Genomic DNA, 25774 nt, shown 5'->3' with positions numbered 1-25774 from the left:
CTTTTAAATACCCGTTATCTGATTATAACCGAACAAAAGAATTTAACCATATTTTTAAGTTAGCAAAGTACAATAAATTCCCAATTCATATCATTAAAAATGTAATAAGAAAAATTAATATAACATTAGATCCACTTTATTTGAAAACACCCAATTCTAAGATATTCAAATCCATACCTTACACTCCCATAGCTTTTTCTACTAAACAATCTTTGCTTCTTATAATATTGCCCTTTCTTTTTCCAGTAATAGTTCAATTAATAAATTATTGTCAAATTACCATTTTAATGATTACAACATTGAGAATGAGAGTGGAATTTATTTGATCAGTTGCTCTAATTGTAACGCTATATATATATAGGTCAAACGGGACGTAAGTTGGGTAGCAGAATAAGTGAGCATGGATATAAAACCACATTCAATGTTGATAAGCATTCTATCAGTTCAGGGCATAAAATTGATTTTAAAAATATTAAATTACTACATAAAGTTGATAAAGGTATCAAAATGGACCTTTTGGAGGCATATGAAATAACTAAATTTTCAAAAAATGATAAGTATACGTTGAAAATGATCAACTAGATTTAATGTTTACACCCCTTTTTAACGTTCTCCAAAATTTGTAAATTCGTTTGATTTCAACATTTTTTATACATTCAACTTTATACACAATTTTTATATATTCCCGCGTTCTGACTTGCATGTCATTTTTATTTTTCGCGCATACTCCGTCCTTCGTCTTCCGTAATTTTTTCACCAACTTCATATGTCATGGTCTCAACGTTTTATTGACATAAGTCTCCTCCAAGTATAAATTTGCTTCAACATACAGTACAATTTCCTGATAATCTTCTCTTTTGAGATTATGTCTCGGCGGTATGTACGTTGCTGCTACAGACAGCCATTAGCGGTTTGAACTTTTACGTTCTTTTTGCGTTCACTGTAGTTTGATGTTGTTCAGTACTACCTAATTGTATTGTTCAAATAATGTTAAATATTACTTTTAATGATAATTGTACTTCCACCTCGAGTCGCGTTACTAGGGTGAATTGTGTGATAAATATTGTAATGGTTGATGTTTATATACGATTCTCGTGTAAAGTGAGTTTCGAAGATAAGACATATATTAATATTGTTTTCTTTAAGTAATACTGGTAGTGCATTTTGATGCTGACGAAGACCATTATTTAGAAGATAATTTGCACAACGATTATTATTCAACTATTATTTAACTCGGGTTTTCGTAAAGGTCATAGCACGACAACAGCGCTTATTGAGATTACAGATGATATTAGGTATGCATGCTACAAACGTTGTGTATCCTTGTACTACTTGAATTGAAGAAGGCGTTCGATTCGCTTGATCATGATCTCTTGTTAGCGTCAACGGCTGCCCTTAGATTTACCTCATCATGTTTATCTTCGTTTCAATCTTTCCTTTCCTGTCGTTTCTTGTGTGTGCGTGCTGATTCTGTGCTCTCGTCTGCTTGTGATATTAAATGTGGTGTACCCCAGAGTAGTGTGTTGGGTCCGTTACTGTTTTCAATTTTTATTAATGCCGTCACCCATTGCATTTCTTGTAGTTATCATGTGTGTGCTGTTGACATTCAAATTTACACTACGACAACTATTGATGATTTTCCGGAAGCAATTGCACGCCTTAATCATGATCTTTCTAATATTTTGGATTGGTCTAAACGTTATGGCGTTAAATTATATACTGCTAAAACTCAAGCAATTGCGTTTGGCAGTCGACCTTTACTGGCAAAGCTTAATGATTTTTCACCTATTCACTTAATGCTTAACGGTGACATTATTCAGCTGTCAGATACGGTTAGAAACTTTGGGGTGATTATGGATTCTACAATGTCCTGGAAACCTCAAATTCAATCCGTCTGCAGAAAGGTCTATCATTGTTTCCACTCGCTGAAAAGTCTCCGTTGCTTCCTTCCTCCCAAGGTCCGTCGCAATCTTTGTTATTCTCTGATTTTCCCCCATATAGATTATGCTGACACGGCATATCCTAATCTTTCGGTGACACTCTGAAACAAATTGCAAAGACTTCAAAACAACTGTATACGGTATATCTTTGATCTCGAGAGATCTCAACACATAACTCCGTACCATAATTATTTACAGATATTAAGCTGTCAGAACCGTAGATCCATACGTATAGTGACTATGTTATATACTGTTCGCAATCAAACACCAAGGTATCTGTACTGTATATTTCAACGCTTGACTTCGCATGGTTTGCTCATTAGATCTCAGTTAGATTCCCTCGTTATGTTCCCGACCCATAGTACTGAGATTTACCAAATCGTTTACTGTGGCGATAACCCTTTGGAATAGTTGCCTACTGAGATTCGTAATATTCCTCACTTTATGATATTTAAAAACCATCTAAAATGTAATTTATTTGCTCTCTAAGTATCTTCCTGTGAACTTCTTCTTCTCCTTCTTCTTCCTTTTCTTCTCTTCTTCTTCTTTTATTTCTCTTCTTCTTCTTTTATTCTAGCAGCGTTTTAGGCGTTTTAGTGACCGTAGGTTTAACGTAGCAGCTTGCCATTTATTTATTGTTTTTTTTTATTACTCAGTATACGGCTGACTGATTCGGTCCTTTAGAAGATATCGGTTACGCAATAAATCGACCATTTTGCCTGTATACATTAACACTATGCCGGCCGGCGACACCACAGTGGTGTCGCGCGAAAAATATCGCTCAACGGCCGGCGTCACCACATTGGTGTCGCCCGCTTACGTATGGATCCACTATCCGTGCAAAAAGTCAAGGCCCCTCACTTTAGAGATCGATATCTTCGCAACCGATTGATGAAAAAAATTGCGACAAAGTTTGCTGTAATCACTGAACATTTCTACGTAACATCTGTTAATTTGAAAATTTTCGGATCCGCGGTTTTCTTTTTATCACGAGTTAAATGAAAAAAGTACCCGATTTTTGAGTGTGCCGGCAACTTTGTCAACTTTGCGATTTTTTTTCTCGAAAACTATTTGACGAAAAAATTTCAAACATGAACTGGTGGTAAACCGATGTGTTCTTAATGTGGGGCATATTTTATTTTTTCGATATTCCATATAGTTTCGCGGATAATCGCGGTTTAGTAGGATGCGGTTATTTCGAAAACGACCTCGCGGATTTCAACTCCGCTATTAGTTTTTCAAAATTAAAGCTGCCTAATTTTTTTAAGAGCGATTTATAGCTTATTTCTGTTTCTCTTTAATTTGTAATTGCATTAAATCGCTCTTAAAAAATTAGGGAGCCCTAATTTTGAAAAACTGATAACGGAATCTGACAACTGACATTATTTGATATATTTTGGTAAAAACCGCGTTGAAATCCGTGAGGTTGTTTTCGAAATAACCGCATCCTACTAAACCGCGATTTTCCGCGAAGCTATATGGAATATCGAAAAAATAAAATATGTCCCACATTAAGAACACATCGGTTTACCACCAGTTCAAATTTGAAATTTTTTTTTGCACGGATAAGTAATCTGAATTTTCTGCCAGCGCCAAGCGAATAAATTTTTGCGAAACGTGCGGACGGCAAAGTGTTAAGTAGTTAAATGCATACATTTTCTTTAATTTGCATTTTTTTATTATGGCAATAAATTTATTATTATTATTATTGGAATTTCACAGCATTATTTTTAGTTGATGCTTTTTAAACATTTTGATTTCTTTTTTGAACCGCTCCTTGGTTTTGAACGGCAAGCATATTAATTTACGGTAAGATTCGCTCACTTGAAGAAGGAAGATTCCAAAGAATGTAATTTTGCTGTTATTATTATTAATTAATCCTTTGAACAAAAAATAAACAATTTGTATCCCAAGAACTGATTGAGATATCAAAATAAGATTAATAGTAAATTTAATCTATTTTTTATGTGTTATATATGTTTGGGATTCATGTTGCAAGTTTTAAATTTTAAATTGAAACTATATAAAAAAACTTCTTACTTGCTTAATATCAATTTATTCGGAACCGGTTTCGAGCTTAGCCCATCATCAGCCGAATCTACGTAAAAATAATTACATTACGATCAATTAAATATAATGAGGAACATAATAAAAATATTACAATCATAAACTTACTGTCAAATAGTTAAAAAGAAACCCACGACATCATTAAAACAAAAATTATGAAAAGAATACATATTGAAATATATCAAACAATAATGATGTATATTATTGTGAACAATTAAAGTTAAAAACACAATGTATAAATAAAATTGTATAGATAAAATATTGTAAAACACTTTAAAAAGAACGAAACGCACGAACAAAACTTGACATGAGCACGAGAAAAACGACTATGAAACAGAAAAATAAAACCGAATACAAGAGCCTAAACGAAAAACGATATGAATTTTTAAGAAAAATTACAGACAATAAAAAATATAACCAATAAATAACATAATTCGTATCACACTATATAGGAGAATCTTTTAAATATTTAAATAAAGGGTTATATTCAATGTCGATTTGATCATTCAATAATGTGTATTCTTTTTTTCTCTTGAATATAAATTTATAAATTTCATATTGTTCTAGTAAGTTTATTTTTGAGCCTTTACTACATTGATGAATGATTTTAACATTATTATAATTTATTATGTGTCCAGTGTCAGAGTGATATATGTAGACATTTGAATTACATTTATTCTTGTGTTCTTGTATTCGTATGCCTAATCTTCTTCCTGTTTGTCCTATGTATATTCCATCACAGTTAGAACATTCTATAGAATAAACACCGCATTTGTCAACAGTGTCTATCTTCTCCATATGACAATTTGAGAGTAATTTCAGAATAGAGTTATTATTGGAAAAAGCCAATTATTAATTTAATTCAATTATTGGTTATATTTTTATTGTCTGTAATTTTTCTTAAAAATGTATATCGTTTTTCGTTTAGGCTCTTGTATTCGGTTGTATTTTTCTGTTTCATAGTCGTTTCTTTCGAGCTCATGTCAAGTTTTGTTCTTGCGTTTCGTTCTTTTTAAAGTGTTTTACAATATTTTATCTATACAATTTTATTTATACATTGTGTTTTTAACTTTAATTGTTCACAATAATATACATCATTATTGTTTGATATATTTCAATATGTATTCTTTTCATAATTTTTGTTTTAATGATGTCGTGGGTTTCTTTTTAACTATTTGACAGTAAGTTTATGATTGTAATATTTTTATTATGTTCCTCATTATATTTAATTGATCGTAATGTAATTATTTTTACGTAGATTCGGCTAATGATGGGCTAAGTTCGAAACCGGTTCCAAATAAATTGATGTTAAGCAAGTAAGAAGCTTTTTTATATAGTTTAAATTTTAATCTATTTTTACTTTTGCAATGTAGTAATTTTTTTGATTGCACTCTGTTAATTAATGGTTATACGTATATTAAATTTCTTTTTATTTCAAATCATTAAAGTGTACCTCATAAAAATCGATGTAAAAACGATATAATTGTTCTTAATTTCTCATTTGCCATCATCAAATTACATTTCATTACGGATAATTTCTTTAAAAACAACTCGATCGATTTTATGCTAGTTGATTCACATTCATTTTGCTTTTAAGCAAAGTTTAAACAAGATGTGGGTTAAAACCTTAGGTTTTTTAAAGATAGAGCATTTTTTTGATCAAATCCACGCATCACTACTTCAACCAGTTTATAAAAACAGGATCATATTAAGTGTTATTTTCACTTTAATCTGGATTATTTATCCCATCATACAAAAAGTTACGGGTAAGTCTACAATAAAAAAATCTAGACTTAAATGTAATAATATTTTTTGTAGATACTCAAACAGATCTTTATTCATGTTTGTTCGACATCCTCGTCTTTATAATGTACACAAATTTAATAGTGACAGCTTTATTAATAAGTGACGAAAGAGACAAAATGATAAACGTAATGAATAACTTAAGCGATTTTAATCGTTTTGGAGTTCCAACCGAGCTTCGTTTTATCGATAATTTCGTTAAATACGGATTCAAATATCTTTATTATCTCACACCGTACTCATTTACAATTTTATGGAATGTAATGTTGTTAAGGAAGAAATGTTTTAATAACACTCCAAACACCTGTTATTTATATTTGGGTTATTATATGCCGTATAAACTCCAACCGTGGTTTGAAGGATTTTTGGTTGTACGCGAAATCTTTTTCTTTGTTGCACTTTCGAATTTGATTATAGGGGCGATAGCTTCGTTTGCGTACACGTTTGAATTGATTATAATTCGTTTAAGACATATTACTTTGTTAATAAATCAAATTAAGTTTAAAATTGGGGATAAAGAAAACGTACAACTTCGCCGAGTTATGCGGTATCATCAAGACATTTTTGGATTGTTTAATTGTGTTTATAAGGTTTATGGAAAACTAATTGTGCTACAACGACTTTGTAGTGTTGGGTCCATTATTTTACTTGCTTCAACTTGTGCTTTGGTTAGTATTTAATTGTGTTATTTAAAACTTTTATCATTTGTGTCATATTTTTAAGCGATTCGATATATTTGTTTGGTTTCTCTTGGTCTCATGCTTATTATCTTTGATGATATTTAATTCAATTGGACAACGTATTATTGATGCGGTAATTAAATAAATATACTATAAGATAAGAAATTAATCTTTTTAATTTTAGAACGTTTCTTTAACTGATGCTATTTATGATATGAATTGGTACGATGCGGATGTTAAACTTAAAAAGGACGTTTTGATTTTCTTGTGTTTAAGTCAACACACTTTTAACATTAAATTCGGGATGTTGGGTGTTCTGTCTTACCGTTCAATGACTGGGGTAAAATAATATAAAAAATATTTGGAGAAAAATTAACACAATTTTTTTGCAGGATCTTAGAAAATGTTATGCTTGGTTTAGAACAATTTCAACTTTGATTTCAAAAAAAAATTTTTAATCATGATTTAAAATAGTAATAATAAAAGAATTGTTGGCTATAAACTTAAATTAATAAATGTTTAACTTAAAACTCATCTTCTTCTTCTCCTTCATTGGCGCTACAGCTCAAATCGAGCCTTCAATGTCTCCTCAATGTTGTTTAATATAAGATCAAATGCTGTAGGTGCTGATGGTATTGCTATTCAATTTATAAAAATGGCTTGTCCTGTAATCTTACCTCATATAACAAATATTATTAATACTTGTCTATTAGAAGGTGTTTTCCCTTCAATATGGAAACAGTCCATTGTGATACCGGTACCGAAGGTACCAAGTCCAAACGAATACTCATGCCTAAGACCCATAAGCATTTTGTGTTCCTTATCAAAAGTATTGGAAAAGATAGTTAACAGACAATTGACGGAGTTTCTGAAGGCTGAACGCATTCTTCCAGTGCGCAGTCAGTGTGGTTTCAGGGAGGACATAGCTGTGAAACTGCTCTGAAGAATATAGTGGATGATATTGTTACTGCAACTGACTCCAATAAATTGACTCTTCTGGGGAAGTTGCATTTCTCCAAAGCATTCGATACTCTAGGTCAAGATTTGTTAATATCAATTCTTGACCATATCGGGCTTGATTCTGTCTCATTAGCTTTTTTCAAAAATTACCTTAAAGGCAGGATTCAATCAGTATTGATCAGATGAAGTCGAGTACTTTGGAGATGTCTGGCGTTCCGCAGGGATCGATTCTCGGCTCTACACTATTTAAAATGTACACGATAAATTTCAATAGCTTCGTTAATTTCTGTAGCATCCATTATTATGCTGATGGACACTTTGATGAAAGCTTCAGTAAGTTCAAGCGTGACTTGCATGGCATTATCGATGGGGCTCGGGAGTATTGCTTAAAGATAAACACTAATAAGACCAAAATCATTCTGTTGGGCCCCCGAGGTTAAAAGAGAAATTTATTAATGGGTTTTATCACCTGTCGATAGGAGACACTCCTATTCCATTGAGTAAGTCTGTCAAAAACTTCGGACTGGTCATGGATGAGGCGTTGAGCTTAAGGGAACACACTAATCAGTTGATTGGTCGAGCTTATGGCTTGTTAAAATTTATTTACTCTAATCGTTATAGTCTCGACTGGCACAAAAAACTTTTATGCAACTCTCTGGTATTGTCACACTTCAATTACTGTGACAGTATATGCAGGGCTTTCTTGGATTCCAGGCATCAGGGAAAAATTCAAAAGCTTCAAAACTCGTGCATCCGTTTAATTTTCGGTCTGAGGAAATATGATCATGTGTCCTTTGGGTTTAAGCAGTTAAAATGGCTGAACATGAAATCTCGCTGATACATTCAAAAGGCTTGCTTGTATTACAGGGTCATCACTGATGGTACCCGTCCATACCTGCACGATAGGATTAAATTCAGAACGGACGTACATAATGTTAATGTTCGCTTCAGGGGTAGACTAACACCTCCTTCCCACCGGACAGAATTTTTCAAACGGTGTTTTTCTAATCAGATATACACCATATACAATAATTTACCTCGCCACCTGATTGGACTGCTCCTGAAGCGATTTAAAAGAGCATTGAAATGTTGGGTGATGGGTGGGTGACGGAGGGCTTCTGTATGTAGCTAGCTGTCTATGTGTGCCTTTAACTTTTATCTCTCATTCTTCAATGAGTTTTCATTATTTCCTTGCAATTGGTATTGGGATCCTTTTTTCCTTTTTTTTTCTAGTTTTTTTTTTATGAACTCCGCCTATATGTTCGGGATTTTTTCTCAATAACTAAATTAAATTTCTTGTATAATATTTTGTCTTATTTTTTGTATTTTTATTATTTCTTTTTTTTTGAAAATCCTACGATCACTACCCAAAGTAGGCTTTTGCACACTCAAATCTAACCGCAAAGTTGATGTTTTCCGTGATCTGTTATAATTTGACATTATTTCCGCTCTAGAGCGTACTTTTCCGCTCGCCTGTTTTCATTTACAATAAACTAAAGAAAAGTAGTAAATAATAGGTATATTAAAACAAAATGTAGGGCAGTCTGAATATTTTAGTTGAAATATTAATATTTGAAGATATTTCGAACGAAATTAAACCTTACTTTATAAAATTTACCTAGTAAAAATATAACAGTCAGAAGGTAGGCAATACATTATACACCTAGATGTAATAGTGTTTGCATATTTAAGTACCTACCCAAGGTTTATATATAAAAGGTTGTCTAGGTACGCAACCATACTGCGCATTACATCACATGTGGAAAATAATACCGCCAAGCAATTCAAATTAAACAAATGCATGGAGCACCACATGGCCATGAAACACTCCTGCTCTTGCCCCTCGCCCACAAACTAAAATCAAAGTATTGCAGCATAGGAACCTAGACAACCTTTAATATATAAACCTTGGTACCTACCTACTATTTTGTGCACATAGTAGACTTTGAAATTAATGAAACGTCATTATTTCATTTTTAGTTTATAAAAAAGTTGTCTGTTTATAAATAGCTATTTGAAAAATGAATAGTGACAGTGAATATTCAAGCACACCTCCAAATATAGCAGATTTTGCTAAAAATATTACTCTTAATCTTCTGCCAACTAAATCCAGAGGTAAATACGAAAAACAATACAATATTTTTCGTGTTTTTTTTTTAATTATTTGTCTAAAAATAATGTAATCGTAGAAAAAATCTTGTGTGCAATTCGAGCAGAAAGTGCGTTACCGCTTTAGGCAGATTGCCCGCGCGACGGCAAAGTACCACTTTCCGCTCTTAATACACAAATAGCTATTATATATTATATTACTTCACAAGATTGTAATTATAAAATTGCCCGAATAAAGTAATTATTATTATATTGCTTGGATATCTGAAATACAGTCGCCACCAGGCGAAGACTTTAAAAAAGCAGGATGTAACTGCTTATTAATATAAGCTTATTAGCTAACGTTATCAAAGATATTTGAGAAGATTTATTAAAAATTATTAAAGGAAATTGACGATTTAAGGATTATTCCACATACGTTTGAGGTTATTAATTCGTGCTCTCTTTCTGGTTACGTTTTGGACTTTCCGGAGAACCGGTTTGATTAGACAGCTTTTGGTGGTGTTGTGAAGGTGTTGAAAGGTGTATTTGTTGAAATTGGAAATGATTCTAAAGACCATAGGAGACTGCGTAACGATGTTTCCAATATCTGTTCCATCTTAAATGTGTATCTACAAATGGCTCTACAAAGTGACGTTTAAGTAGTATGCGGGTTTCCTGATATGTTGCGATACTTCATTCTGAATATCTCCAAAACTTGATCGTTCAACTCTTCCTTATGAAGAAGTTTTTGTTCGTGAGTACTTCTAAATTTCTTCTTACACTGCAGCTAACCCAAGAGCTTTGTATAGTCTCTTAAAACCTTAATATGAAACCATTGTATAATAATGATATTACTTTCTTTAGTGCAACCTCGTTAAGGTCTATCGATTAGAAAGACCGTCTTTCAAAAAATCAATAATCTAAATTAAATTAGACAGATTAGTAACGTTTTTACGTTCGAAAATTGTTTAATTTTTGCAATAATTAATGTAAAGGCTTAAAATTCTCTACCAACGACTTCAGATGACGTTTTAAGTAAGAAGAAAGAAATCACAGACGTAATGTTCTCGTTTTCTTCTGTTTTCTTCTAGCGAATAAGATTCGTAGCATTGTCTCTCTCCAGGAATTTTATTGATTTTTATACGCTCCAATCGTACGCTCAAATCTGAGCGACGTACTTTGGAGTTCGCGCCCTGTAGTTTCAAACTTTATTATTATTTTTTTTTTTAAACTAAGCCTAAGAATCAAAAATTTTAAAAATATAGGGTCCATCAATTTTAAAAAGCTTTCGAATAAGCCAATAAAAAAAAAACTTAACGGTCCTATTGTATAGACCCACATTGGTTTAATGTCCTATATTTTACTTCTAGTTTTGTCTTCTTTTTCTCATTCCATCGTCATTTAGTATCCAAGGTCATGCCTAAATGCTTGGCATAATTTATTTTTTTGGTCCATAAGTTTATTTGATCTAACGCGATCTAAAGATTATTGTAGATTAATATTGAAAAGTTGATGGTAAAGTAGAGGATTTGGACGCCTTGGATTTTTGAATGTGGGAGGAGAAGGTTAATCTTTGGTATTGGATGACGCCTGAGTATTTAATTTCTGCTTTAAGTGATATTGTAGAATTGGAGATTTTTAGATGGACTGGGATTCTGATGGGGCAACAGTTCTTCAGGATCAACAGTTCTCCAAGGATGAGGATTTTGTTACAGGAAGTTAACATGTTTTTTAGATCATTGTTGGTTATGTGGTTTTGAGACTGCTATAGAGACTGGAGATGTAGAGGTTACCCCAATAAGGTTTTTAGGGTAATGATATTGAGATGACTCAGGATGGAAAATTTTAACATGGGAGATATTCTTTTTGATTGCTATAGTGTTACATTCCGAAATTTTTATGTTATGTGTGGGTGACTTGTTTATGTGTAATGGGTTATGAGTTGCATACATTTGGAAACTAATTATTTTTATTTATATTATTCCTTTTTTTAAATCCCTTTTAACTCCTATTATATAAAACATTATTATATAAAAATTCTTTCGTTTTTGAGAACTGCTATCTTGCACAGACGCAATATTTTGGATATTATCGATTTTTGGTATAAAAGACCATTCAAATTTCCAAATTTCGGACTCTCTTCCTTATTATATTAGCAGAGGTAATACGTGTTTTCGGGTGATAAAGAAATGTTTGGTTGGTTCGCCATTTTTGATTTTGGCGTAAAATTTTTCTAATCCATTTTTGTGGCATTCATCACTCGAAATAAAATTTTGGAAAAGTGTTTTCCTTTTACCAAATTGTACGGAGATTGCGGATTGCAACGTATTTTATAAAAATGTCTTCTATCTTCTGGTTAAACATCGAACATCAGAGGTAAGCATTTTTGTAAGGTCTTTATTAAATATTTTTGGCATTTTCTTCCACCCTTTCATACTTTTCTTTCAATTTTAAAACAAACAATCTAGTAAATCTATTTTTTCAAAAAAAAAAATTAAATACTTTTAAAAAAGAAATTTCTACTTAAAAAAAAAATTTCTAACTAAGTACTTCAAAAAAAAACTATCCTTAGAAAAAAATTCTTAAATCTAATATTTCCACGTTTCATTATTTTTTTAGTTTCAAAAAAATTTTGTTACTGATTTTTCAAACTTATCTCAGCATAAATAATGCGTCGGATATGTTCAAACTACTAAATCGCATGAATTTTATACTCTAACCATAAAAGTTAACTTAATTATTCCAATTTTTATGTAAATATTGAACTTTTTTCTAATTTAAAAATTTTTCAAGTTCTATTTATGATATGTAACCATAGAAACCATAAAAGTTACAACTTATGTTGGTGAGATTAAGTCTTTTCATGTGATGTTAACCGTGAAAGAGAGAATTTATTTAGTACTGTGCTATGGTACTAGTGAATCATGTTTTCGCGTAGTTATACAAAAATTCCAACAAAAATGTCTCATGATGGGGCTCGCAATCTTATGAAAAAATTTTTGGATACGGGTTCTGTATTATCCATAAAGAGGCAGACAAAGAGACTAAATGAGGAAGACGCTGCTTTTCAGATAGCTTTTCAACAAATGACATTGTTTCTTCCCAGCATTGTCGTTATTGTAAATCCAATTACCCTTAAATTTTATACGGTCAATGTACTTTCAGCAAGACAGTTGCCCAGCTTACCATTCACACATTATGTCAAATGGTTAAATTTACAATTTCGTCAAAAATGGATTGAACGAAATGGTCCTATTTGATGGCCAGCACGTAGTCCAGATCTTACAATTATGGATTTTTATTTTTGGGGACGATTGAAACAAATTGTTTACAGTGAACCATTACAAGATGATGCAGAACTATTAAAACTAAGAATAAGTAAAGCGATAGAATCTCTACCACTGGCGGAAATTCGTACTTCTTATAAAGAATTTAGAACTCGTCTTCAAATGTGTGCCGAATTGGGGGGGAATTTGTTTGAATGAGGATTTGTTCACTTACAAATAAATAATATTTATTACTTAAATAGTGTGTGTTAAGAAATAGTCGAGATCGGCGCGGGAAAAATCTGAGACGCTTATAGAAAGTTACTTAAAAACGCGGGTGTTAGAAAAAAACTGTCAAAAAGGAAAAATCTTACTGTTCTTGTAGAATAAGTAGAAGTATCTCTTCGAATAGCAAATAAAAGCCGAAGTGCTTCTATCGAACGTGTGTATTAACACGATTGAAACTACTTTCTAACGAAAATTACACGGAACGATTTATTACGCTTTTTGATGTCAACTACAACAACTCGTGAGAACAACTGAATAACAATAACGAATAAAATACGGAACGGCCGACTAATATATAAATTATAAAAACTTTGAACATTACCGCCCGCCTTGCCGAATGGCAACAGAAAATTAAAAAAAAATATACAATAATTTGAAAATTGACCCTAACTGAAATAAAGACTGAAACAAACTTTTACATTAAATAAAGTAATGAAATAATTAGAAAGAAATTAACAATAAAAGACTGAATTAAATGAAACTGAATGAAATGTGAAAAAATAACTAGAATTGAATATCATTACTAATTTGTACAATCTGGCAAAATGCTTAACTTAGCGAACGGACGAACAAGCGTTGAATTTGCGGTTTTGAGCGTTGCGACGCGAGCGTGGCCATCGGCACCGGAATGAATTTGAAGAATTCTTGCTAGAGACCATTTCGCCGGAGGTAATCTTTCATCTCGAATGAGTACAAGCTGTCCAATTTGAGGAAGATTTTGTTGATTGAACCATTTCGTAGCGTTCTGCATGGATTGTAAGTAAAACTTTTCCCAAATCTTCCAGAAATCTTCGACCATACGACGAAGAAGCTGCCATCGAGAGCGTCTCGATATCTTTTCATCGAAGACGGACGGCTCCGGAACAACGGTGAGAGCGTTACCGATGAAAAAGTGAGCCGGAGTCAGAACATCAAAATTGTTCGGATCGTCAGATATTGAACATAGAGGTCTTGAATTTATCACGGCCTCAATTTGAATCAAAACGGTGTTGAATTCTTCATACGTAAGAAGTGTCGATCCGACAATTTTTCGAAGATGGCCTTTAACGGATTTTACTCCGGCCTCCCACTTTCCACCGAAATGTGGTGCTCCGGGAGGATTGAACTTCCATCTGGTGCCGTCGCCGCTCAAGAGACTAGCCATTTCTTTCCATTCTTTGGACGCTGCAGAAAACATGGAACGCAGCTCACGATCAGCTCCAACAAGATTCGTGCCACAGTCGCTGTAGAGGCATTCACTGATACCTCTTCTTCCGGAAAATCGCTTGTACGCAGCAAGAAATCCTGAAGTTGAATAATCTGTGGCCACTTCTAAATGGACGGCTGAAGTGGCTAAACAAACAAACAGAATAAGATAACCCTTATACGTCTTACTACCACGTCCTCGAAGATGCTTCAGATGAAAAGGTCCGGCGTAATCAACACCGGTGTGTAGAAACGGGCGGGATGATATGACTCTTGAAGGCGGAAGTTGGCCCATCAACTGCTGGCTGATGACTGCTCGTTGTTTCGCACAAATCATACATCGATGAATGAACGAACGGACAGGTACTCGCCCTCCAACGATCCAGAAATGGCGTCGGATTGAAGATAAAGTTAGTTGAGTTCCTCCATGCAACGTAGCTCGATGATGTTTGTCGATCAGAAGAATCGTAATTGGCGAATCTTTTGGAAGGATGCTTCTCATTCCAATCCAAATTTGAAAATCGAAGGCGCCCGGTCACTCGTAGAAAACCTTTATCGTCTATGAACGGAGAAAGTCGGAAAAGAGAACTTGAACGCGGCACTACACGGCCGTCCGTTAGAATTTGAATTTCGTCCGAGAAATGAAGTTGTTGACACTCGCGCACCCAGAACATTAAAGAGTCGTTCAGTTCATCAGGAGAAAGTATGTCTGAAAACTTTGAATTAGTCTTTACTTTATGAAAAAATCTCTTATACCAAGCAGTGACTCGCAGAAGCTTGTTCAACGACGAATATTTCAACTTTAAATCCCATCCTTTTTTCATAGCAGTTGTGGTGTTGGATGTATGAATAGAACGTGCTTCTGGAATTTCTTTGGCATCCGAATTGGGCCGAAGAGATGGCCATTCTGATGGTGGTGAGCGAAGCCAAGACGGTCCATTCCACCATAACGTTTCGGCTTCAAGTTTCGTCACTGAAACTCCACGGGAAGACAAATCGGCCGGGTTTTCTTTCGTCGGAACGTAGCACCAATGAACATGAGAAAGCTCCTGAATTTCTGTTACTCTATTCCGGACGAAATCTTTCCATCTTGAAGGATGACTGCCGATCCAAGAAAGTGCCACCGTAGAATCACTCCATAGAAAAATTGGAACTTCGTTGAAATCCAGTGTTGCTCGAACGCGTTTTATCACCCGAACTAACAACACGGCGGCGCACAATTCAAGTCGCGGAATGGTTACGCGTTTAAGAGGTGCCACTTTCGTTTTAGAAAAAAGAAGAGAAACGCGAACATCATCAGCTTTTGAAACGCGAAGATATACTACCGCACCAAAGGCACTAGTCGGAGACATCCGCGAACCCGTGCAATTCAATCGAAGAACAATCGCGAGTAATTCCAAGCCATCTCGGAATGCGAATTACCGGACACGTTTGAAATGAGTTAGTGTATTCGTTCCATTGAAGAGAAAGGTCATGCGGAAGGATTTCGTCCCATTCGAGATTGCAAGTCCACAAATTTTGCATAAAAATCTTCGCAGTTACAATGATTGGAGAAAGCCACCCGAGGGGGTCGAATAAACGCGCAATGAATGATAGAACTTTACGCTTAGTAAGTTCTCGGAAGTCAAAATCGTCATTATTGAAACAAAATAGAAAGTCATCGGTCGAATTGTTCCAAAGAATACCCAATGGGCGAGGGGAATTGTCATCTTGAACACGCAACGTTTCTGTATCGGATAGAAGGTCTGAAGGAACATATGCGAGCGCTTTTGAAACATTTGAAATCCACTTTCGCGCAAGGAAACCGCCCGCCGTTAAAACTCGATTTAATTGAAAGATCAATTCTTGAACTTCATGAATGTCATTAGCACCGGAAATGATATCGTCCACGTAAGTGTCGCGAAAAAGAGCAGAAGAACCGAGAGGCTGCTCTTCAACATGTTCTTCCGCTAACTGTCGAATACAACGAATTGCGAGATACGGCGCGCATGAAAGTCCGTACGTTACCGTTGTCAGGTCGTAACTTTGAAGAGGTTCCGAAGGATTTTCACGCCAGACGATTCGTTGAAACTGCCAATCATCTTGATGAACGTCAATCTGACGATACATTTTCTCTAAGTCACACGCGAACGCGACGGGATGGCGTCTCCACCTTAGAAGAACATCAACAAGTTCACTTTGAAGTTTCGGACCAGTATGAAGACAATCGTTTAACGATAATCCAGATGATGTTTTTTGTGATCCGTTGAACACGACACGAAGCTTAGTAGTCGTACTAGATTCGCGAATCACCCCGTGATGCGGAAGATAGAAGTTGGGTGATTCGACTGGCACTGTAACGGGACGCATATGATCTAAATCGAGATATTCGCGCATAAATTTGCTATACGCGGTCTTGAAGCTTTCATCCCGCGCGAATCTTAACTCGGAACGAGAAAAAGTCTTAACAGCGATCATATAAGAATTTCCCAATTCACGCGGAGACTTTCGAAATGGTAAACGAACAATAAAACGTCCAGAGCTGTCACGCGAATGTGAATTGACGAAATGTTTCTCACAATCAATTTCGTCGGTAGATAAACACGGCTTAGAACTTGATTCTTCTTCTATCGTCCAGAACTTTTGCATTAAATCTGCGAATTCACGATCTATCGAACACTGAAAACCATACGGGTTGAAGTTTGATTGTGATTGATTCGACAGTACGCCGGAAAGAATCCATCCAAACGCGGTTTGCTGAGCAATCAAAGAACCATCACTGCTTCGTTTAACACCATTTTGAAGAATTTTAGAATATAAACTCACACCAAGAATCAAATCAATTCTTTTTGATGATGAGATATCTGAATCGGCTAACGGTAAATTCAGTAGCTCAATCGGTAACTGAGCAGAATATTTTTGAGGTAAATAAGCGGTTAATTTCGGCAATATTAACGCTTCTTCGTTGAATGAAAGAAATGGATTGAATTGCGAACTTAATTGAACTGTAACAATTCCGTTTGAAATACTTGTACGTTGCGAACCAATTCCTGAAATAGGAATACTTGCTGGTTTTCGCGGAAGTTGAAGCTGTTGTACAAGTGACTCGGTGATGAAAGAAACTTCGGATCCTTGATCAATAAGGGCTCGAACGATGACGGAATGTCCACGCGATGATTCAATCCGTACTAAAGCTGTAGCCAACAGTACCGGAGCATGAATGTGGTGCGAATGTAAAAGATGATTCGATACGGTTAAGTCATTAGCGGTGATGCTCGGTTGTTCTTGTATGGGCGCGAAAACTGTTCCTGACTTTGAAGGTTCAACTGAAGATTGTATTCTAGTTGAAGTTGAGCGTCGTGGCGCGTCGTGTAGAGACGTATGGTGAGATTTGCGACAAACGCGACATCGTTTAGAAACGCGACATTTGTTGACGGTATGTGAACCAAGACAATTGAAGCATAATTTTCGGGATATCACAAAATCCTGCCGTTCTGCCGGGCTTTTTGAAAGGTAAGCCGGACATGAAGAAATGTAATGCGCTGAGTTGCACATAACACAACCATTTACAGGAGAATAAGCATTATGAGCTTTCACACTAGAGACCTTTGAACCCGTTGAAATGGAATACACTTTACGGCTAGATTGAAGATTTTCGACAGCTTCCAAGGTGTGAATACGGTTCATCAGAAAGTCCTCAAGCTCATCGAACGTTGACGGATCGCGATGATTTCCAATCGATCTCTCCCATTCTTTAACGGCGTCTGTATCTAATTTTCGTACGATTACATATACGAGAATATAGTCCCAATGCTGAATCGGACATTTCAATACTTTTAAGGCACCGAAAGCTTCTTTAATTTCCCCGGCAAGACGTTTAAGTTCGCTAGACTTAAACGGACTTCGTTCTTTACGGCACGCGCGGAAAATAAAATCGATAATTGAGTCTCAATTAATAACCGTCGATTTTCATACCGGTCAATCAATATTTGCCACGATCTTGAAAAGTTATCACCGGTAACAGAAATGTTTTTTAATAACTGAGAGGGTTCACCGGTTAAACTCACTTTTAAATATTGAAGACGTTCGACATCGGTAAGGTCTTCATTGTCATTGACCATCGTAGAAAACAAGTCCTGGAATTGAGCCCAATTGGCGTATTTACCGTCGAAAGTTGGAAGATCAATTTTCGGTAAATGACGCGAACGCGATGACGAATAACTGACGTTTGAAACTGGTTTTGTATCAACTTCCGGGGTCGGAGACAGCGGAAGAGGATTTAACAAATCAAGCAATGTCCCCTTAGCATCGAAATAAGCTTCCTCACATTCAGAAAAAATGTCCTCGGTGAAATATATCGTATCCGAATACTTGTCGCGATACTGAATTAATTGTTTATGAGCATTGTTAAACTCATCCCAATTAATCTCAAGTCGTTCCAAACGACTTTGAAAGTTCCCGCGAGTACGTTTAGCGATCGCGAGCTTTTTCAAATTATCTATTGTCCGAGAAATTAACCCGTGAATGTCATTTTGCCGTTCGAAAATCGGGTTTAAGTCAATTTCACGAGCGGTCGCCATGGTAACGTAAACACACAATAACGAAAATGAAAAATCGAAAAATACTCAAAACGTCTCAAAAAAATCTCGGCCTTCTCTCCGCACTTCCGGTTATATCCGGCTCGAAGGACCAAAAAATGTTAAGAAATAGTCGAGACCGGCGCGGGAAAAATCTGAGACGCTTATAGAAAGTTACTTAAAAACGCGGGTGTTAGAAAAAAACTGTCAAAAAGGAAAAATCTTACTGTTCTTGTAGAATAAGTAGAAGTATCTCTTCGAATAGCAAATAAAAGCCGAAGTGCTTCTATCGAACGTGTGTATTAACACAATTGAAACTACTTTTTAACGAAAATTACACGGAACTATTTATTACGCTTTTTGATGTCAACTACAACAATTCGTGAGAACAACTGAATAACAATAACGAATAAAATACGGAACGGCCGACTAATATATAAATTATAAAAACTTTGAACAGTGTGTTATTACAAAAATTTACATTTAAAATATTTTATTCAATTAGCCATATTTTAATTTGATTTGTCCGTATATTTTTCACTAACATAAGTTGTAGCTTTTATTTTATTTTATTGGTTTCTATGGTTACATATCGTAAATTAAACTTGAAAAATTTTTAATTTAGGAAAAGTATAATTTTTACATAAAAATGGGAATGATTAGTTAACTTCTATAGTTAGAATATAAAGTTCTTGCTTATTCCGACGCATTATTTATGCTGAGATAAGTTAGAAAAATCAGTAATAAATATTTTTTTCCTCTTTGTAACTCGATCCGGGGACATACTGTATAAAAATGAATGGTTGTCTGTATGTCCTTTATAGAATCGTAAACTATGCATGTGATCATGTGATGATCTTTAGCAAAATTGTTGTGCATGAGCCCACGAAGGTTGCCAAGTTGGTACGACTAATTTTCGACAATTCTCGAATGCTGATTTTTAAAATGACTCAAAATGAATTGAATATTTGCGTAATGTCTTTCCTTCAAATTTATTTTAGTTGTTGGCGTAGCAACGCGCGCGGGGTACAGCTAGTAGGTTATAAAACCTTGTCATCAAATAACTTTATAACCTATTTGTTAAGTTTGACGTACAATTTCATAGCCGACTGAAATTTCGCCTATTTTAAGTAACATTACGAAATACGTGTCTTTAGTTATTTAAGTATTTTATGAAAACGACAAAGTTTTTAAAAAAATAATAAGAGTAAGAAAAGTTTTAGAATTAAATTCCACATGAAATTAAGTAAAAATGTATTAAATCCGCCAAAAGGTTAAAAAATCTGTCAAAATTTATGGTACCATCACCCTTAATCAACCCTTTGAAATGCCTCAATAGAATTCAATTTGCTACCAATTAATACCCTTGGTATACTCGTAAGGTATACCAAATTTAGTTTTTCTAGCTTAATGTATTACGAAGATATTTAGGTTTTTAAAAATTTAAGAGTCAATTTTGAAGGCCTATAACTTCTCAGGTGTACAACTTAGTATACAGGTAAGTTACGTTAAATCATCTTAATTGTTGGGAATGAGTGGGCTGATGGTCTGGCGGCGGGGGAGACTGGTCCATGGTATCAGATACGCAAAGACGTTGGTGACATTGTCTACGAACTGAAGAGGGATGTATTGGATTTATTGTAGCGGGATTGGGATGATAGTAGCAGATTCAAGGGCAGAGCCTTATGGTTGATTAAGAGAGATGTCAGAGAAGGAGCATGATATAAGCTACTGCCTTCAGAATCTAAACACATGATATCTACAATTAATCGCATGAGAGTGGGACATGGCATATTTCCTGCGCATCTGTATAGGATTGGCATGGCGGATTCTCCAAGCTGCAGTTGCGGAGAATTTTGTGATCTTAACCACATTATTTTGGCCTGTGAAACGTATGAGTTGGATAGAAGTAGAATGTTTGTTAAGTTGAGAAGGGAGGGTATTTTTCCTCCATATAATGTTAGTTTACTTTTGGCGACCAATAACGCTTTTTGAAAAAGATTCAAGCTTTCAAGTGGTGCATTTAGTTTTTCGCTATCTCTAATAATAAGGAAGATATCAGCTAAGAAAGTAAATAGGAAATTACGGGTAAAAGTTTGTTGCTGGGAGGTTTGTTGCTATCGTCGCACGGGTTATTACGTACAAAGGTGTTGATATAAAAAGTGTGTGACATTGAATTCGGATGGTTAAATGACTTAAATTTAAAAATTTTGTTTTTAAAAACTTTCTATAAATTGGTGTTGGGTTTGTGATGAGTTGTGATGGGAAGTTTGGGAGTTTTGTGGATAGATGCTGCAGAGAAATAAAATGGAAGATGAATGGAGAAGAAAGAATAAGAAACTGGAACAACTGCGGAAAGAGAAAAAGAAAAGAGAAGACTGAGATGAAGAATCGAAATATAAAATACATCATATTTTCCATGACAGACTGACCAACTTATCAAAGGTACATTTCAACGAAAATGAAATGAAAATTCTCAACAAAAGTAACAAATATGCCCCCAAAAAAGAACCAAGCTTACGAAGAACTGCATTGGAAATTGAGGCCACAATTAAAGGTAAACCTAATGAAAGAGACATTTCAAGAGAAATACAACAGTTATTGATCGGGGAAGAAATTAAAAGAGATAGAGAAAAACTCCAGAACGGGAACAAGAACAAGAGAAGATTAAAAGAAGAGCAGAAGAAAGAAACAACAACAATACAAAACATAAAGAAAAAAGTAAAGAACAACCAACTGATAATCACCAAGGGAGACAAAAATGCAGGTTTGGTTATACTTGATAAAAACGAATATAATGTTAAAACTGAAACTTTCCTTAACGAAAATACACTGTCACTTTTAATAATAAGGTTAGGAGATATATTAACAAAATGAAAGAAACCCTATCTAAATATGAAAAATACCCCAATAAGTTACTTCCGATGAACCCAAAAATACCACGACTATACTCCCTCATTAAACTGCATAAAGAAAATCATCCCATACGACAAATCATTACCTCAATAGATTCTAGCACTTATAAAATAGCAAAATTCCTTATAACCTTCATGAAAAATGTCATTCAATTTCAACCAAATCACACAGTTAAAAATAGAAACGATTTACTAACAGAACTTAACAGCTTAACGTTAAAGGAAACTTACCTTCTAATTTCATATGACATAACCAATCTATATACTAACATACCTACTGGAGAATCATTGAAAATTATCAGAACCATATTGGAAACTAAACTAAAGGATAAAGGAGAAATAGACACAATATATAATTTGTTCAAACTATGCATCGAACAAAACTTTTGCCTGTTTAATGATAAAATGTATATGTATAACGAAGGTCTACCAATGGGTTCACCTCTCAGTGGACTAATAGCTGACATTTTCCTCAATAAACTAGAAAACGACCATATAATAAATAATATCAACCCTTTTAGGAACAAGATCATAACATGGAAACGATATGTAACGACATTTTAGTAATATTTGATACCCAAACCATTCCATAGCTGAAAATATGCACTCATACCTTAATAAACTACACCCCAACATAAAATTCACCACAGAAATTGAAAATAATAATAAAATAAACTTTCTTGATGTCGAAATATATAAAATAGACAATGACATACATTACAACATTTACAGAAAACCCACACAAACAGACTCAATTATTCCCTATAACTCATTTCACTCAAACACTCATAAAATGGCAGCAATTAGAACATACTTACATAGAGCCTTTACTACATATTTAAAACCGGAAAGTTTAAAGAAGGAATTGAACATTATCAAACAGATAACAAGAAACAATAATTTCCCAGAAAACTTAATTGACAAAATGATTGACAAACAAAAACAAAAGTGCACCTGCAAAACACTACATCATTGATACCCTGTAATCAAAGAAATAAACCTACATATTGTTCTTCAATACAATACCCAGGACATTTAACTACTAAAATAAAGAAAATTTTTACAAAATATGATCTTAATATAACTTTCAAAACGAACAACACTTTAACTAATTCCTTGATAAATAATAAACAATCGTTCAATACACTCGACAAAAATGGAGTATATAAATTGGAATGCACAACTTGCAACGCAACATACATAGGTGAGACAGGTAGAGCACTAAAAACACGAATAAAAGAACATAAAACTAGAGACAATTCTAACTTTGGTAAACACCTAATATTTAATCATGACCACGAATTCAATGAAAACAATGATGCACACATACTCCACAATATTAATAAGGGACATTTAATGGAATTACTGGAAGGATACGAGATTAAAAGATTTATATTTAACAATCCCAATACCGTATGCCTTAACGAACAAGTACAAACTTTCCATAGACCAATTTATTCATTCCTAAAACAACCATTCACACCTACTAAACACCAAAATAAACGAGAGTATCAAGATAAAGTAGCGACTTGTTTCTGCAATATTTTGGTTCCTTGGCTACTTTTCCCATCCTATCCACAAAACTCCCAAACTTCCCATCACAACTCATCACAAACCCAACACCAATTTATAGAAAGTTTTTAAAAACAAAATTTTTAAATTTAAGTCATTTAACCATCCGAATTCAATGTCGCCAATTGTATTTGATTTTAATCTTAATTTAAGTTTGATTTTGTTATATATAGCATAGCGATAATACGTCATCCAAAACTGGTTCCATAATACACGCCGATGAATTCTAGAATCTTCCTGTTGTGTATGTACTCGTAATCGTAAGTAAATTCTCGTAATTGAACTCGTTAATACATTTTATTCATTCCTTGTAACGTATCTAATCACAATGTAAAAAGTGGCAATGACAATTCATTTTCTTATTCTACTAAATGCATGAATAATTTCTACCCAATGAATGTATACTTTCTACTAAATGAATTCCCCTGCTTTCTTTACCAATTCCTAGATGGCGTATCTGACACTTTTCCCCTCTTTATAAATCCAATTTCTGTGGTGGTTTTCTTATTCGTGTCGAACGTCGTAAATATTCTGTTGCGGTTGATTCCTCACCTGTTTTTTTGGTTTCTTTCTTTGGTATAGTTTTTTGGTGCCCTGACTCTTCCTTGATCTCTTCTGGTTCCTTTTCTCTTTCTTCTGTTCTTATGGTTTCAGGTGTAGTGGTTTTATCGCTATCATCTGCTTCTTTGTCCCCTTCAGGTATTTCTATTATTTCAGGAATCTTTTCATTTGGTCCTCTGAATTTAGTACTCATCAATTGATCAATATGTCTTCTGTGTATAGCTCCCTCTACTTCTACTTCGTAATGCAAATTTCCCTCTCTATTTATGATTCTTCCCGTCTTCCACTTTGTTTCTGGGTTGTTATAAAATCTCGCAAGGACTTGGTCTCCCTGTTGAAAGTCTCTTATTTTTAAGTTTTCTTGTTTTTTGTTTTCTGTTCCTATTTCTCTTCTCACCAGATCGATACGTGTTCTGAAATTCCCTTTTAACAGCAACTCCGCCGGACTCTGGTTCGTGGCTGCACTTGGTGTTTTCCTAAACTGCATTAAGAGTTTGCATAATTTGAGATGGATATTTCCTGGCTCCGATGCCATTGCTTTTAGTTTTTTCTTGACCGTTTGGACGTATCTCTCCGCTTGGCCGTTTGTTGAAGGGTGGTACGGCGCGGAGAATCGATGTATAATTCCATTTGTTTGTGTAAATTCCTTGAAATCTTGGCTTTTAAAATTGGTAGCATTATCACTTACCAAAGTGATTGGTAGACCAAATCTACTGAATGTTTCTCTTAGTTTTTTTATTGTTATCTCCGTTGTCATTGATTTTGTAGGGAAAACTTCAAGATATTTTGTATAAGCATCGACTATTATCAGGAAGTAATGTTCCTGGAATGGTCCAGCGTAATCAATATGTACTCTCTGCCACGGTGATTTTGGGTATTCCCAGGTATGGTATTTGGTGATTGCTTTTGGGTTGTTCTTAGTAAGACAGCATTGCCGGCATTCCTTTGTTAAAGTTTCAATATCTTCATCTATCTTTTTCCACCATACATAACTTCGAGCAAGTGCCTTCATTTTGACAATTCCAGTATGTGCTGTGTGCAATTCTTCCAGTATTCTTTTTTGTAATGTTTTTGGTATGACCACTCTCATTCCGTTAAACAGGCATCCATCTTCCAATGTAAATTTCGTCAAATTTTGGTCTTCGTCTCCATTTTCAAGTGATATAATCAATTTAGTAATTTCTGGATCTTTTCTAGTTTCTCGTCTAATTTCCTCTCTGGTTACGGGTAACATTTGAAGTTGGTTTATATAAAATACGCTTTCTTCTGACAGTTTCGTTATCTCGGTTTCATCCGTTGTAGAAAATCGTGATAAAAAATCTGCATTTCCGTGGTCTTTGGTGTTTCGATAGATGATGTCATATTTAAATCCTGCCATGTAACTTGCGTAATGTAGTAATCTAATTGCCGATGTAGCTGGTAGTATTTTTTCGGGATGGAGGATCCTTGTTAGCGGTTTATGGTCCGTCACAAGTGTTATTTTCCTTCCATAGCAATATTGAAAAATTTTTTTTAATCCCCAGACGATAGCTGTCGCTTCTTTGTCAATCTGGCTGTAGTTTCTTTCAGCTTTTGAAAGCGATCGTGACGCAAAAGCTACTGGTTTCTCTTCGCCTGTTGGTAAGATATGTGAAATTACTGCTCCCAATCCCGTAGGAGATGCATCCGTAGCTAATACCAATTTAAGTTTCGGTTTATATGGTATAAGTACTTTTGGACTAGTTATTTCTTCCTTTAGCGTTCTGAAACTTTCCTCACACTTTTTTGACCATATGAATTCTGATTGCTTCCTTAAAAGATTATTTATCGGATTTAATTTTGAAGCTAAATTTGGAATGAATTTTTGGTAGTAGTTTATGAGGCCTAAAAATACTCTCACCTCATCTACAT

The 25774-nt window shown here is 34.5% G+C and overlaps 1 protein-coding gene across 1 annotated transcript; it reads right to left on the bottom strand.

Moving 5' to 3' along the window:
- Positions 1-13618: 13618 nt before the first annotated feature.
- LOC139432349 (uncharacterized) lies at positions 13619-18839 on the bottom strand. The gene is made up of 4 exons (XM_071200830.1): positions 18275-18839; positions 15966-18167; positions 14552-15601; positions 13619-14427 (listed from the first exon to the last, which is right to left on the bottom strand). The coding sequence occupies exons 1-4, from the start codon at positions 18837-18839 to the stop codon at positions 13619-13621; spliced, it is 4626 nt and encodes a 1541-aa protein (XP_071056931.1).
- Positions 18840-25774: the final 6935 nt, after the last annotated feature.

This window comes from Onthophagus taurus, unplaced genomic scaffold, assembly GCF_036711975.1.
Source record: "Onthophagus taurus isolate NC unplaced genomic scaffold, IU_Otau_3.0 ScKx7SY_15, whole genome shotgun sequence".
Lineage (NCBI taxonomy): Eukaryota > Metazoa > Arthropoda > Insecta > Coleoptera > Scarabaeidae > Onthophagus > Onthophagus taurus.
Note: the sequence above shows the minus strand (reverse complement) of the source record. Positions and strands in the feature narration are given on the sequence as shown.

Coding starts and splice junctions, on each gene's coding strand:
- LOC139432349 (XM_071200830.1), bottom strand. CDS start 18,839: ATGGCGACCGCTCGTGAAATTGACTTAAACCCGATTTTCGAACGGCAA. Junction 15,602..15,965: donor CAATTCCCCTCGCCCATTGG/GTATTCTTTGGA, acceptor TTGGTGCGGTAG/TATATCTTCGCGTTTCAAAA. Junction 14,428..14,551: donor GCCAACTTCCGCCTTCAAGA/GTCATATCATCC, acceptor TTGTTTGTTTAG/CCACTTCAGCCGTCCATTTA.